This window comes from Galeopterus variegatus, unplaced genomic scaffold (genome assembly GCF_000696425.1).
Source record: "Galeopterus variegatus unplaced genomic scaffold, G_variegatus-3.0.2 Scaffold2495, whole genome shotgun sequence".
NCBI lineage: Eukaryota > Metazoa > Chordata > Mammalia > Dermoptera > Cynocephalidae > Galeopterus > Galeopterus variegatus.
Window position 1 is genome coordinate 274,146 of NW_007728606.1, and position 15,704 is coordinate 289,849.

The following is a 15,704-nucleotide window of genomic DNA, read 5'->3' on the forward strand; positions in this document are numbered from 1 at the left end:
CACCAGGAAAGTACTATCCATTATTTACAAAGGAATAAGTACCAGGGACACAAATTAAATAGCTCTCTTTTCCTATTCTTTCTTAAGGATAAAGGAGAATAAAATAACAACCAAGAGGCATGGCGTTTGAAAAGTATATAACAGATTTTTTTTTTTTATTTACAATCAAGTTCTGTTGGGCAACATAATTAAATAAATAAAAGATGTGCCCTGGCCTATGAATTTCAACTCCCCTTAACACAAGTTCTCTGGACAGCAAACCAAAAGGGGAAGATGCAGGAGGGGCAAAGAGGAAAAAGAAGACAATGCCCCTGTCAGAGGAGGGGAAGCCTCATTCCTCTTTCAAAACCCCACCCTAGCACTCACATCACCAACTGTCCAGGGAACAAGAGTGGCAGAAAAAAAAATAAAGTGCAAATTAAAAAGTGATAAAAATATTGGTGCTTCAGACACCTAGATAAAGAACAAAAATTTTACACATAGGTAAAATGGTAGAGAGAAATGTTTTTTTCCCTGGTCTTTGACATGGGAGTATGACACCACTGTGCTTCCTGGACTGGGTTTCTTGCACAGAAGCACCGAGGGCATTGCACACAGGTTTGGCAGATGGGCAGTGGCTGGAACCACTGGCTCCAGAGTAATACGTTCGAAGCTTCAAATTGCACGTCACCAGCTAAAATGCACCGTGCACCCCCCTTCTGGGCATTTGCAGAGTGATCCAGGAGGACAGTCCCTTACCTCTGCAGCAAACTCTTCTGAAAAGGGTTTTCACACTTCCTCTCCTACCTCAAAAAATTTTTTCTTAAAACCAAATCAAGATTTATTTCTTGGGCTGGCTGGTTAGCTCAGTTGGTCAGAGTATGGTGTTGTAACACCAAGGTCAAGGGTTCAGACCCCCACAATGGCCAACCAAGGAAAAAAACTTAAAAAAAATAAAATTTTCTTGACGTAGAATTGTTGGAGGGAAAGGGGGCCAGAGCTCCAAAGAACAGCTGAAGAGACAGAAGGAAATTCCAGCTGTAATTAGACATGACCAGAACAAGAGCTCTGTGACGCCACAGCCCACAGGGAGGGGACCGGAGTCCCAGCATCTCCTTAGAATCAGGACAGGCCCTGTGTTTGGGGGTTTCAGTTAATCCAATGCTTAAAGCGGTTCACTGGGCAAATGACCCCACGGTGACGGGACATGCAGTAGGCCAGAACCAACTTTGGAAGAATGGGAGAAAGCACAGAGAACCAACACCTGGATGTGTGGGGTGTTTTTGGCACCGCTGTCCAGTGAGGAGACCCAGCGGGGGCCCTGTGCTCCCCCCAGTGAGGTATGGAAGATCAGAGCTAGTAGTGTTTCCCACCCGAATCAAGGCAAGAATCTGACTCTCTGCTAAGCTGACTGCAGTGTCAGATTTTTTCAGTGTTATTCTTCCAGGCCATTACAGCCCTCAGTCAAAATTCTCAGACATCCCGTTCAAAGGAAGGCCACTGTGTACATGGCTTGAGCTCTTCTCTGGGAGGTCAAAGCTATAACCAACACACCTCCTGCCAGGACAGAGCTGCGGGAGTCCATGTGTTTCGTTCAAAGGAAGGCCACTGTGTACATGGCTTGAGCTCTTCTCTGCGAGGTCAAAGCTATAACCAACACACCTCCTGCCAGGACAGAGCTGCGGGAGTCCATGTGTTTCTCCTGAGGAGGGCACTGAGCTTCTCCCAGCCCCAAGAGCACCGTCAATATTGTGCCCATAGCACAGCTTTGCATCCTTTGTCCACACTGACAACGTGCGAGCCGGAAGGGGACCACGCCACCGCGTTGACTGACGAACTTCAAAGGAGAGATGAGAAGAGCATCAAGATTCAGAACATCTGGGTTGGGGCCTTAGTAAACTAAACACCAGACTCACATGCATTTAGGGAGTCAGGCTTTTTCCAACTTTCATTTTATTCTCTGGTACTGCACCCACTCACAGGCAAGGACTTACTAAAACCTGTGTTGTATTTCACTAAGTAGTTTTGTCTTTTGGTGTTTTTTTCAAAAGATGACTGGTAAGGGGATCTTAACCCTTGACTTGGTGGTGTCAGCAACACGCTCACCCGATGAGCTAACAGGCCATCCCTATATGGGATCCGAACCCGTGGCCTTGGTGTTATCAGCACTACACTCTCCGAAGTGAGCCACGGGCCGGCCCCACTAAGTAGTTTTGGGATGAAAGGAGTTTGGCTTCTTTAGCAGTCAAGCCTTATCAAGGTTATGCTAAGGGAGCAGCTCTGAGTGAATTAGGAAGAGAGAGACATTACACATGCGCCTGAAGAGTCAGGAGAGCCTGTGCTGGTTGGGTATGAGAGTGGTGGAGGGTGCTGCCTGAGGGCAGTGAGAGAAGGTTCTGGAGGAACCTGGTGTCTGTGTTCTAATTAGCAGGCGGGCTTGAAGCTAAGGTAAAAAAAGGGCTCTGGGGACCGCCTATCTGGTGGAAGATAAAAAAGACATAAAATTCAGTGTTTAGAACAAGTCAACTTACTGACAAAAGGCACTTACAAAAAAGAAAGGGAGGGACAGAGTTAGGAGAGTAGAAAGGGGAAGGAGGAAGAGAGAGAGACAGGGAATGTGTCTAACCCTTTCTTCAATGGTCACCACTCTTAACTGCTCCACCTGGAATATTGTGTAATAACTGTTGTCTGTTGTACTGTGTGAGTGGCCCCAGCTTCTCTCCACTAACCTAGCTCACAGCCAGCCGAGCAAGTGAGTGGACATGGCCCTCATGGGGCCAACTGAGGTCCAAGCCTGATGAGGACATGATCCCTGGGATGAAGTCAAAGGCCCTGCTCACAACTTCAGAGGCTGACGAGGTTTATCTTACCTGTGCTGCTTCGGAAGAATCTTCTCCACTTTCCCCGAGAGCACACTCCAGATATAGAGAGAACCCTCGGCCGAGCCTGCTGCCACATAACTGCCATCAGGGCTAGGGAACATAGTAAGAGAAGAAAAGCTGTCAACTTCCCATCCACAATTCAGCACCCTCATGGCCCTTGTTCCAAGAAGTCACGTTTACTCCTCACTTAAGAGTCACACATGATTGTTCGTCTGCATAACCAGACATCAGAATGTGTGCCATTCATGACGGTGACAGCCAAGCGTGCTCTACCTTCTTCTTTTGGCCTCATCCAGCTAATGAAGGGTAGCACCACCCCCTTACTTCTTGGGGTTCGAAGTCCCTCACTATCAATCAGACGTAAACATCATACACACGCTGATCAAAGCCAACCCCCAAATAGCTAAGGGTTTCAGGTAATGGATTCTTCTTTTGGCCTCATCCAGCTAATGAAGGGTAGCACCACCCCCTTACTTCTTGGGGTTCGAAGTCCCTCACTATCAATCAGACGCAAACATCATACACACGCTGATCAAAGCCAACCCCCAAATAGCTAAGGGTTTCAGGTAATGGACCGCCTTGCTACGTGGTTCAGTGAGCGTAGGAAAGGAAAAAGGAACTGACCCCAGAAGTGTACGAATTTGGGAGAAGACATGGAAGAAGGGAGAATGAGGAGAGGGAACTGTAGGCCACCTTGGAATGCCCTTCTATGAAAAGCCCATTCAGTTCCACCCCAGGGCTTGCAAGCCTTTCCCACCCTTTCCTAAAAGCTCTCCAATAGTTCTTGAGTAAATGAATGAAGAGAGGAGAACCTGACGGGCTCACCCAGAACAAAGCAACCAGCCAACCATTACCTTTTTACACAAAGCACACTCGTTCATGTAATCACAAAAGGAACACATTGATGGGCAACCTCCAGTAGTGAACTTACAGGCTCAAACCTGGACACTTAGGTTCAGACACTGAACAACTTTAGCTCCATATCCCCAATGGGAAAATGCCCATGTGCTAACCTTTGAGATGAACCAAGTTGGGGTCGAGTAGGGCAGGCCTCACTACTAACCTGAAGACAACTCTAGTCCAATCAGAACCACACTTGAATCCAGGTGCACTGAAACAAACAACAGGGCACTGTTACCCAGAGAGCTCAGGCCACTCTGGAAGGGAAAGCAGGGCCAGGCCTCTGGTCTTCACGCCGCCCGCAGGTACCTGAATGTCTGCTTGACAGTATTTGTTCGCAGATCGATAACTTTCAGCAGGTCATCACGGGAACAGCTCAGGAGCTCGGTCCTTTCTGGGTTTAAATCCAGGGCAGTAATCTTTCCCAGTAGCTCCATCTCTCTGACTATACTCTCTGATCTAAGAGAGAAATGGAAAACCTGAGAAGATGTAACATAGAAAGGTCAGAACTTCTCCATTTTAACCAAGATATTGTGCCATGAAGGAAAAAATAAAATAAAAAGCACTGCAATTCAACTAGAATGCAACACTCTTTAAGGGCAGGAAATATGTTTCTAGCCTTATAATAACCTCAGTGACTGCTTTACTTTCCCATCAACAGATTCTACGGTAGTAGTTTTGAGTACTGGAACTCTGACTTTGGTAAGAATTAATTTCCTTGCCTATCTTTGGAATGACAAAATAATCACCAATCAGAGCTTCTGATTAGCACGAGCTACCTAGGGCTACTATCCAGTTAGTATTATTTCAATGATATAATTTCAAATTTGGATGAAGCTGGCAGAGAAACTTGCCATGCACTTCGAGTTTGTGGGCCTGGGCTGCCTTCTCTTGACTGCTGTAGCCTCTTGCAGGTGTCCCGCCCTATTAAGTTCAGCTCAGGGCCCTCAGACCAGAGCTTGGCTATTCTAGACGTGCAACTGGGGAGTCCAGGGCAGCGTCACCATCCTAAGCATCTCTCTCTTCTCTTCTGTGTCCCAGTTCATGCCCAGCTAACAGTCACCTTGGGCAGGGCCCTGTTGGTGACACTCAGTCAAAGGAGGTGCTGATCCCTCCCATAAAGATCCTACTGTAAGCTTTGGATGAAAGTATTTTCCACCTCACACCTTAACTAAGCAAGAGTTTATCTTACTGTTGCTAAATATGCGGCTTGAGGCAAGCTACTCCATTTCCTTGGGACTTGGGGTCTTCATCTGTCAAATTAGGGGGTGGACTAAAAGACTTCTAACATCCAGTTTAACTCTAAACTTACTTCCATATTTCAAGTTCCAACTTCGGGTTTAAAGAGGGTCACTAAACGTTATGACTAAAACTTGATGTGGTGTCATGCAGTCATGGGTCAGACCTTCCTGGTGCCATGCTGAGTTTCAAAGCACCATCTAAGACCACAGGTCCTTCACTTCCATGTCCCTCCACAACCCTGCTGGGCGACTGGGCCTCTGCCCCAGCTGCCCCTATTCAATCAGATCACCAACTAACTCTACCCACTGCCTACCCAACCAGCACACCTGACTGGACTTCTCCTGCCACCGCCCACTCTCCTCCTCCCGACCTTGGCTAACAACAGGTCTCTCCCGGCCTCCTTTCCATTTCTGGCCAGCTCTCCTTGCTTCATGTGACTACTACTTGGAGGAATCCATCCTGTCCATCAAGAACTCCTGATTTTTTCCTCCACCTCCATCCTCTTAAAAATTCTCCAAATGTCTATTAGAAATCACAAACTAATGTCGATATCTGAACACATTCTCTACACCCTCTTCCTAATCTGTCCTCATTTACTCTCCATCTTGCTTTATCTCTTCCCTTCCTCATTCCTTATGTTCCATATCCAACCTGTCAACAAACCCTGTCCAAATTCTCCCTGAAATCAATTCTGTCCTCCACATCTCCCACTGCTGCCCTACATTCAGGTCCTCACTGACTCTTTATTGATTTCCCTGCTCCCTGATATGCCCTCTAAAAGGGCCACTGAAGTTATCTAGCAGACTCTTGCAAAGCAATCATTTCCTTGCTAAACACCAATGGCTTATAGGAATAAGTCATTTGGAAATGGCTTATAAAGCCTGTGGCAATCTGATCCCAACCCACCCTATTAGTCTCACTGGTCCACATGCCCCCTTTCTGCCTCCCTGTCATGTGTCAGACATATCAGGTTGCTCTGCTGATCTGGTTGGGAATGTCTGAGTGGCTTTTCTTCCTTGTGAGGTCTCCTCGCCTCTCCAGATTAACCTTGCAAGGCATTCTTTAACATACTTGGAGGAAGGTGCCTGACTCTGCTTCAGCATGCTGTTCGCTAACTTCTGTCTGTCTTCCCTATTACATTTTTAATTACCTAAAGGTAGGAAGAGTATCTTGTTCATCTTTGCTTATCTAGCAGCTAGTAAAGTGCCTAGTACATAGCGCACGCTCAATAAATGATTAATGAACTCAATAGTCTACTTCCTGGTAAAGAATATCAAACTGCTATAATAAAAAGGTATACTGGAGCTCATTTTCTGAGGTTTAAAAACACAACCCATATACAAAACATCACCACAGTTCTAGTAAGTACAGATTTTGCCTCCCCACCAAGCTCTTGGGTGTCCTACCGGATGTCCCAGAAACGAATTTTCTTATCAAAATGTCCACTCATTACACATTGCTCTGTGCAGACAATATCATTGCAACTGGATCCTGCAAACACTGTCTTTATGCCTGAAAGAAAAGCAAACACCATTAATCAAGCAGAGGGACCCACGTGGCTGTGTACATAACACTGCTACATCTAACCACAGAGATGTCAGAATTACTAACTGAAATGAAGCCCCAAACAAGAAAAACTGTCACTACCTCAGCACCCCTCTGAATATATGAAACCATGCCTGAAAATCAAACTGTATCATCCTAAATGCAGGCTCTCACGTGGAAATAAACCCCTCCACAGCTAATGTCTAGGCATACACACACACACAGAGGGACTGATTTCCTCACAGACTTTGCTGCGTAGATCCCAGAGTTTGAGGGTCCGGTCGTGACTTCCCGAGACAATCCGTGCATTATCCAGCAGGAACTTAGCAGAGAGCACTTTCCCACTGTGTCCCGTGAGTGTGTGCTAGGAGAGAGAACACAGCCAGGGTGAGCCTTGGGGCGCCACATGCCCACCGCAGGAGGCCACTCTCAAAACGCCCCGAGGTACGACAGGAACACCCAGATGCAGCAATGAGAAGGCAAAGGGGAAAGACATGAAGCAGCCTTTTATCCACTGAGTCTCAACCAAACAGGCCGTATGTTTCATATGCAGCAGTTTCAGCCCAGCAGCATTTCTAGCCCGCTGAGTAGCTATCAGAGACTCCCAAGAGGATAAATCTTCTACTCGAATTAACATTAAAACAATTTTAAGAAGTCAGCATTATGAACAGCAAACTTCATGTGCCACCCTCCACATCTTCAAAAAAAGGGAGGGACAGCAGGAGGACCCTTTTGAAATCAGCTCTACTACAGATACCTGACTGTACTGTTGCAACTTTTTTTATAAGTCTGAACTATAACAAATTGAAAAACTTAAAAAGCCTAAATTTTACCCAGGGCTGCTGAAAGTCAGTTCCCTATTTAAAGGCAGAATAGACAAGGTCATCACAGGCATAATTTACAAAAGGAAACATCAGAACTCTTTAAACAAACAATTAAAATCCCCAGGGGTTTTCAATCAGAGGTCTCAGCTTGAAATGTCAGATCATAACCACAGATACCAGCGCTCCCAACAATCAAATCCCTTTGTGACTAAGTTGTCGGATGCCAACCACTGTGTCTTCCTTGGGCTCAACAAAGAACACTGAACGGGGACATCACAGAGTGTCAGCTGCCCTTTTGCCCATCACAGCACTACTGGAGCCTGTTGGAAGAGGCGGCTGGGGATGGTGAGGAGGCAGGGAGGGGATCTGGGGAGTCAGACCTTTTACTATTCATCATTGACCTCTTTTCAGTGTGGGATCGACATTTTTAAGTGTATAAACCCCAAAGGCTCAGAAGGTATTCACTGATGTTTTCTTTCCAATTAAAAAAAATGCCTGTGAAAGACTCTATACTACAACTGTTAACTTTCTGGGTTCCAGTCCTGACTCCCAAAAGTGAGACCTCGTAGTTCAGCATTAAATATCTATTGTTAAAATTTTGGAAATTAATCTGTCCTCTATTCTCAGTGGAGCAACTCCACTTTAGCACAGGAACAGAAAACTTAGGGCTACATATACTTTTCTTCAATGGGTGAAGTTTGTATGGATTGTAAGATTCATTTATTCCACATTTAAACCTCTCTGAAATGGGCCTGGGCCGGCCCGTGGCTCACTCGGGAGAGTGTGGTGCTGATAACACCAAGGCCCCGGGTTTGGATCCCATATAGGGATGGCCGGTTTGCTCACTGGCTGAGCATGGTGCTGACAACACCAAGTCAAGGGTTAAGATCCCCTTACCAGTCATCTTTTAAAAAAAAAAGAAAGAAAGAAACTGAGCCAGCATCTTACAACTGCTGTCAACCACGCAGCAAGTTGTGCTGTAGGTGCATGGAAACCTTCCATTGATCCTTCTGGTAAGATCAAGAAATCTATAGCAACAAAACTTACGTTAAGTACAGTACACAAATTATGATTCCATTCAGTGTAAATCATCCAATCTGTACAAATCATGGGGAGAGACAGAAAACTTGGGTAGGTTACCTCTCATGCTATGTAAATTAAATTCTTAATAAATAATTATTTTACCAAAAAATTCAAAGTTATGTGTACATGTACTGTTTCTTTCTTACTATAAGAATAAAGTCATGTTCCAAAAACTTAGGAAAAAGATCACTCATAAATGGACCATGCAAATACAGTCATTTTTGCATACTCTAAATACAAGTTAATCTTTTTGCAATTATATTCTTCCTAAAAATTTATCCATTGCTCTTTTAACCTTATAGCACAAGCAGTTTTTCATGTGGCAGCTGAGAATGCTTGGGCTTTGGGGCCTCACTGATTTGGTTTTGAGCACCCTGGGTCTCTGTAACACCTGTAGTGAGGAATCATCTCCTTGCACTGTTTTAGAAAGGATTAAACAAGGTTGGTGGCCTTGTTCTCTTCCTGTTTGCATCTCCCTTTCTTTAAGAGTCTTTCATAATTACTAGCTAAATAATCTTCAAGAGGTGAGACTGTAATTTAATAAAAACTCCCCAGACACCTAAGTCACTTTCACAAATGCCACTGCAATGAATGGTGCAATAGCTGTGTTCTCCTGACATTTCCAGGAAGAAACTGCTGGGCTAATGGAATAAAAGAAAGGGACATTTTTACTGCCTGGTTTTTGCATGTATTATCAGCTTGTTCTTCACAAAATTTAGACCCTGCTCCTCTTGTTCTTGGTGGAAACAGCCAGCCCTGCCTGAGGCTCACTGCCACCTCCCTACCTCTTCTCTAATGGGCTCTGCACAGGCTCCCTCTGTGCCTCACAGCAGACCCCACATACCAACCACAAATAATGCCTTAATTATACAACTAACACAAATAATGCCTTAATCACACAACTAACATTAGCACCAACCAAAGACTACGATCCTGGAAGAATGAAGAACTTGCTGAGGAAGTTTCTGAAATAAAAACCATCATCTAGTGGCTGATCCTCACCAAAGCCACTCTCCACACCACCGTTAGAGAAGTAGTGAGCAGGGTGGGTTCTTGAACTCACTTCCTCAAATCAAATCTTATAGAGCTAAGGAGAAACTGACCAGGGCTTGGATTATGCCTGCGAGTTTCCGAACAAGGATGGACAGTCCATTAATGTCCTCCAACATCATCTGTTAACTAGGGTCTCTAAGTAGAAGCCGGAGCCTCCTACCATAGGGAGCCTATTTTACTTCCCAAACCAAGGTAAGATTTTCACAAGAGTTCTCTGGGTATGAAGAAAAGGCCTCCTGATCTCCTTCACACATTTACCTAGGGACAGGACATGGTTATGAGCAGGCCAGAGGCTGTCAAAGCCAACTAGTGTGGCAAAAGAGGCAACAGCTGCAGTACGGCATCATCAGCCTCCATCTCGTGGGCACCAGCAGCCCCAGCAGCGAATGCCTGGGCTCCTGCACACTGAGGGCACCCTCTCTAATGAGACTCAGGCCCACTTTTGAAAGATGGCTCACTTGGAAAGTTTCCCAATATCACAAACCTTTGTCTTCTAGGTCTATCTTCCTGCCTCCAGGTCCCCTTCTTGTTATTTCAGACCCAAAGTTGATGCCTACCCATACAAAACTCCTCTTTTACCAATTCAAAAATGCCATCTTGCACAACTAGCTGACTCCTCAACAGCTTCCTTTTCTCCCCCAAGAGCCTAATATAAGGAAGGTCCTGTAGGTCCCTCTTTAATAACTGATCAATTTCACTTCATTTCAGTCTAGAATGATCCAGACCAGTTGAATACAGACCTCAATTCAAATTCAAATTTTATCATTTATTAACTGTGTGACCTTTGGCCATTTTGGGGGTGCTTATTTGAGCTTCGGTTTCCTCATCTACCTACCTCACACCTGGTTTCCTTCAGGATTAAAAGCAATAATATAGGGCTGGCCCATGGCTCACTTGGGAGAGTGTGGTGCTGATAACATCAAGGCCATGGGTTCGGATCCCTATATAGGGATGGCTAGTTAGCTCACTTGGGAGAGCGTAATGCTGACAACACCAAGTCAAGGGTTAAGATCCTCTTACCAGTCATCTTCTTAAAAAAGAAAAAAAGCACTAATATACACAGTATAGCAATATAGCTCAGAACTGGGTCTAACCCACAGAAGTCACTCCTTTTCCTTTAAGCAAATTAACCATTGCATAAGTATTCAACCCCATCTTAAATATCCAATAAAAGATCAATGGTTAACAAACTATAGCATACCAAAGGATGGATTGCACTGTAGCCATTAGTACTGGCTAGGCTGTCTTTTCCACATTTATGGTTCGTAACTGTAAGGCTTCAGCTGAAAACTCGTTCAAGTGTTTGAGTAGATATAACCTGTGGCAGGCTCTCAAACAGTCCACTCCCTGGTCCTTCACCAAGACAAGAACTCAAGGCAGGCTCTTCAGCTTTCACAACACACACCTCGGTCATCTTCAGGGCTCACACTTTGCACATTCAGGCCTGGGTCTTCTTTCAACTGAGAGTTAAGAATGACTACCCTTGAGGTATTGGCTAGCATCTAATACTGATAATCTTACATATAGCTCTTTCAAGAAAATGAAAGCCTAAGTGATAAGTTAACTACATGTTTCTAAAGATTCTTCTAGCTTCATCCCTACAGCACCCAATCAGACACCAGAAATCTACCTAACAGACAATCCTACTGTAGCCCCCCCACCCCACCTCCTTGTAGATTTGTCTTTAAGAAGTCCTTAACATCATGCCCTCTTGTTTTTGTGTGTAGGCTGAAACACAAACAGCTATGACAAACTTGTTTTTGGGTAAAATGCCTGCCAATGCCAAATTTATCCTCCACTATATCTTTCAATAGCTTTGCCTTAATGATAGCTTTTGTGACAACTCCTTCAATCATTAAGAGAAAAACATCCCCATGAATTAAGCTATATGCTTTTTCTCCATTAGAACAAAAGTGATACAACCATCAGGTTTTGGTCTTTATCTTGCATGCCAGGGAGACTGTGCAGCAAGTTTAGATTCAAGTGCAGATTTCTTCAAATCCAATCCCATTTTTCTCCCTTCTCTGACACCTGTGTCTTAGTTCTAGTTTTTGCTGTTTCAGAACTGTTTTACCTCTAGGATAAGTACACCCACATGTACTTCTATATCCTACTTCCAGCTATACTCTGTGAGGTAAGGGCTTATAAGAATCAGTTCATATGCTGGTGCTAAAACCTGTGACAATAAGCTAAAATTGGTATCTACCAAAAGTATCTAGTTCTCACGTATCCCAAGTCTTTTATGGAAATATGAGGGTCCTACTGCAAATACTCTGAAACAGAATCTTGGAGAAAGTAAGACTACAAAGTGGAAACAAATTTTCCCAAGGAGGAAAGGGCAGGGTGCATCAAGTATGATTTTCAGGAAAACACACACAAGTCCCCTAATTAATCATCTGCTATATTCTACATTTTGTGCCTTGATAACCACATAAAGTTGGGTCTTACCCGTAATCGATAATCATCCACAGTCCAGATTCGGCTTGCAAAATCATTTGAAGCTGCTAAGAGGTAAGATCCCTATAGGAATAAAGGAGAGAAAAAACTTTCAGTCAAAATAGAGGAATTCAGTTCACGCAATACAAATTTCCTAATAATCAAGTCTAAGAAGGTTTAGATGTTTAAAACTATACACCTAATTTGAATAACAACTATTATCCCTGTGTGCTGTCAATTCATCAATGTGCTTCAAGTTCAGACTTGTCTCCTGAGTTTGCTTGACTTCACCTGAATGTTCAGATACTTCAAGCTCAAAATGGAACTCAGCCTCTCCTGCCACCCTTCCTTTTGCCACTTTCATTAACAGCAAATACCGGTCCTCTACATACTGTCCAAGCCAGAAACCTCAGAGGCACCCCTGACTCTTCCCTTGCCTCTTCTCCCAACCATCACTATCCTAGACCTGTTCTCTTTTGGTGTGTCAGCTAGACCCTCTCCTCTCTACCCGCACTGCCTCAGCCCAAACCTGAAACTTGATCAAGTCTGTAGAAGCACCGAACGCTTAGGCCACAGCAGACCTGCCTCTTCCAATCCAGTCTTCAGCACTGTCGGTTATCCCAGAATTTAATGCCACATCTGTTTTTAAAAACCTCTTATGGCTCCACATGGCTTTACAGAAGTCTAAACCCTCTGACACAACATACACTCTGACGCACACCTAACTATCCAACCTTATTTCCTTAACATTCTCCAATTAAGTTCAAAGAGCAGTTATAAAGAACCAAAAAGTCTAGGCACTGTGCTGGGGTACAAAGATGATTAAAACCAGACACTCATCCTCAAGGAGTTCTCAGTTTAGTAAGAGAAGCAGATATGGACAGTTACCTTTCCACAGAATAGGTCTGCATGATGCTGTAGGAACACAAAAGTACCCTCAGCCCAACCAGGAATGTGCAAAAGCCTCCTCAGAGATGACAATGAAAATGAGGACTTTTGAGAGATGAGGAAGCTACCCTTGCCTCACACAACTGCTGCATCAGTCCTACCAACTCTTCTCTCCACATGCAATGTCTGTTCTTGTCTTTTTCACCTAACCCTTTACTTACCTCAAGACCTGCCTGAAATGTCATAATTTGTTCCCTAAGCCTTGCTCCAGAATGAACTGCTCCCTCATTAGTGTTTTCATTCTATTCCACACACATCTCCATCCAACCTTAGTAGAATGATCTGCAGTTACATGCTTTCACGTCAATCTCACTTAAATGGCAAATCCCCAAGGGTAGGGACCATACTGGCCCCTAAAATACATCATCTAAACATGTAAAACATGGTTATTAAATAGGATTAGAGTACTAAGTCACACCACAAGCCTAATGCATAAACAAAAACCCAGAGTTGATATACCAATTAATCCTGTAATACACTTACATCTTTTTCTAACATGGATTTCACTTAAGGTACAGAGAATGGCAGAGAAATCAGATAAGTGACTTTTCAATTTCAAGAACCATATGTCTTAAAATCATGGATATTAGATACTTACAGCACTATCAAATTCAATGCTTGTAATTCCTGCATTACTGCCAGAAAGGGAACCCTTGAACTCACATTTGTCTGTATAAAAAGAAAAGATTGAGAAAAGACAGAAAGCTAAATAAAGCCAATAAATAAGTTAAAATAGGACACAGAAATATAACGGAGGCCAATTACACTGTCAAAACAGCAGCTTTCCTGCACCTTTACAGAATCAAACAGCAGGACAAACAGAATATAATAGACAAAATATACTGTTCACTTTTTTTTTTCCTTTTTTTTTTTTTTTGAGACCGGGTGCACCGCGCTCAGCCAGTGAGCGCCGGCCATCCCTATATAGGATCCGAACCCACGGCGGGAGTGCCGCTGCGCTCCCAGCGTCGCACTCTCCAGAGTGTGCCACGGGCTCGGCCCTACTGTTCACTTTTAAGAACAATGAATGTTTAAGTGAATGCTGACCCATTTTGCACATGCATTCTTAAGCTATTCTTTAAGAAATTTAGACCAGTACAAAGTTACAGTTAGATAGGAAGAATTAAGTTCTGGTGCTCTAGGGTGACAATAGCTAATAATATTGTACTGTCTATTTCAAGATAGCCAGAAAAGAGGACCTTGAATGTTACAACCACAAAGAAATGATAAATGTTTAGGTGATAGATATGCTAACTATTCTGATTGAATCATTATACAATATATGCATGTTTTGAAACAACAAACTGTACCCCATAAACATGTACAATGAAAAATACCCTTAAAAAAAAGAAAAGAAATTTAGTTATTAATTCCCTTTACAAAGAGATAAGTGTAAAAATTTATAAAGCATGTCAATCAAACTAGAGACTGAGTTTAGTTATTTCTCAGTAAATTTTTCTAATTTACTTAAATAAATCTTTGAGTTTGATCTGTATTTGTGTCAACTTAACTATCACTTTTGTAGAAACTGACCATCAACATTTCAAAGTTATTTCTCAGTAAATTTTTCTAATTTACTTAAATAAATCTTTGAATTTGATCTGTATTTGTGTCAACTTAACTATCACTTTTGTAGAAACTGACCATCAACATTTCAGAATCCATAGTGTGATAATTCTTGTTAAGGTCTGAAAAGAAATATTATTAGTTATGTTTAACTGACTAGTCATTAGAATGCCTATAAAACTAGTTTGGAGTTTCTGGAATTTGTCCTTACACTTTTACTCCATGAACTTAAAATTCTAGCAAGCCAACTAATTGCCAGTGACCCCTCAGCCCTACTCCAATCCTCCTTCACCAACAGAGCCAATGGCACTTAACCTGAGGCCCTGTTTCAGACCAGCTTTGGTCATCCACACAGAAACTTCTATAATAATGTAACTACAAACTAAGAAGATAAAAAGTCTCAATGATTTGATTAAGTTCCTTTTTAAAAGGGTAGCTTAAGGATGATCTATATAGACAAGCTAAGAATTAGGAAACCATTGTAATCAAATTCATAAAAAAGGAGCACAGAACAGGGAAACATTTCAACAAATAGCCTTTTATCTTATTCAGTACTCCTAGGTAGTAATAATAATGATTAGGACTGGAAGTCAGGATGGTATGAATACTGGTTTGAAGCTGTCATACACATTCAGGGCATGGATTATCAGCCTGGTCAATAATTTATTTGCAAAATAGAGCATTATTTGATGTCTTTTCCTAGATCCTAGCTTTCATCAGATTTTCAAAAGAGTTGAAAAAGGCTAACATCCACTAACTAAGGTCTCACTTTATTTAGATGAGATCTTTAAAGACAAAAATTCACTGCACATTCTAAGAAATATCTCTTTGGCTTATGCCCAAAATATTGGTCTATTTGCTTGGCACCTAAAACAGTTTCAAAAGTAAGAAATGATCAATGAATGCTATTCTACATCAGAGACCAATCTAAAAAGAACAAAGACCTTTTTAAAGCTCTTTTACCCACAAGGTACTAAGGGAGGCTATGTCAACAGCATTTACATAATTAATATCCAATGGTGCTTCTGAGAAAATGAGCAAGAACAGATGTTCCTACTAGGTGGAGAATTCCGTTCTTCTGATAATTTTAAAAGGTTAAGAAACAGGACCCCTGAACTTGTTCATAAAAGGTCTCTTGGACTTGGCCTCTTCCAAGATTCAGAAAATATTAGCCCAGGGGGAAAACCATGCAGACTGAAAAAGCTGTTTTTGGGAGAAAAGCCCTACAATTAGTAACGACAAGAAT

The 15,704-nt window shown here is 42.9% G+C and overlaps 1 protein-coding gene across 2 annotated transcripts in view; it reads right to left on the minus strand.

Annotated features, from left to right (window-relative positions):
* Nucleotides 1-1,595: 1,595 nt before the first annotated feature.
* Nucleotides 1,596-15,704, minus strand: part of ATG16L1 (autophagy related 16-like 1 (S. cerevisiae)) — a 40,574-nt gene continuing 26,465 nt past the window's right edge. The window contains exons 10-17 of one of the 2 annotated variants that reach the window (XM_008581963.1): nt 13,491-13,561; nt 11,957-12,028; nt 6,792-6,912; nt 6,410-6,515; nt 4,071-4,220; nt 3,925-3,972; nt 2,850-2,951; nt 1,596-1,816 (exon numbers count right to left, since the gene is read on the minus strand). In XM_008581963.1, coding sequence (XP_008580185.1) covers nt 1,723-1,816; nt 2,850-2,951; nt 3,925-3,972; nt 4,071-4,220; nt 6,410-6,515; nt 6,792-6,912; nt 11,957-12,028; nt 13,491-13,561 — 764 coding nt within the window. In that variant the 3' untranslated portion in view covers nt 1,596-1,722. The remainder of the gene's footprint in view (nt 1,817-2,849; nt 2,952-3,924; nt 3,973-4,070; nt 4,221-6,409; nt 6,516-6,791; nt 6,913-11,956; nt 12,029-13,490; nt 13,562-15,704) is intronic. The other variant, XM_008581962.1, reaches the window with a different exon arrangement.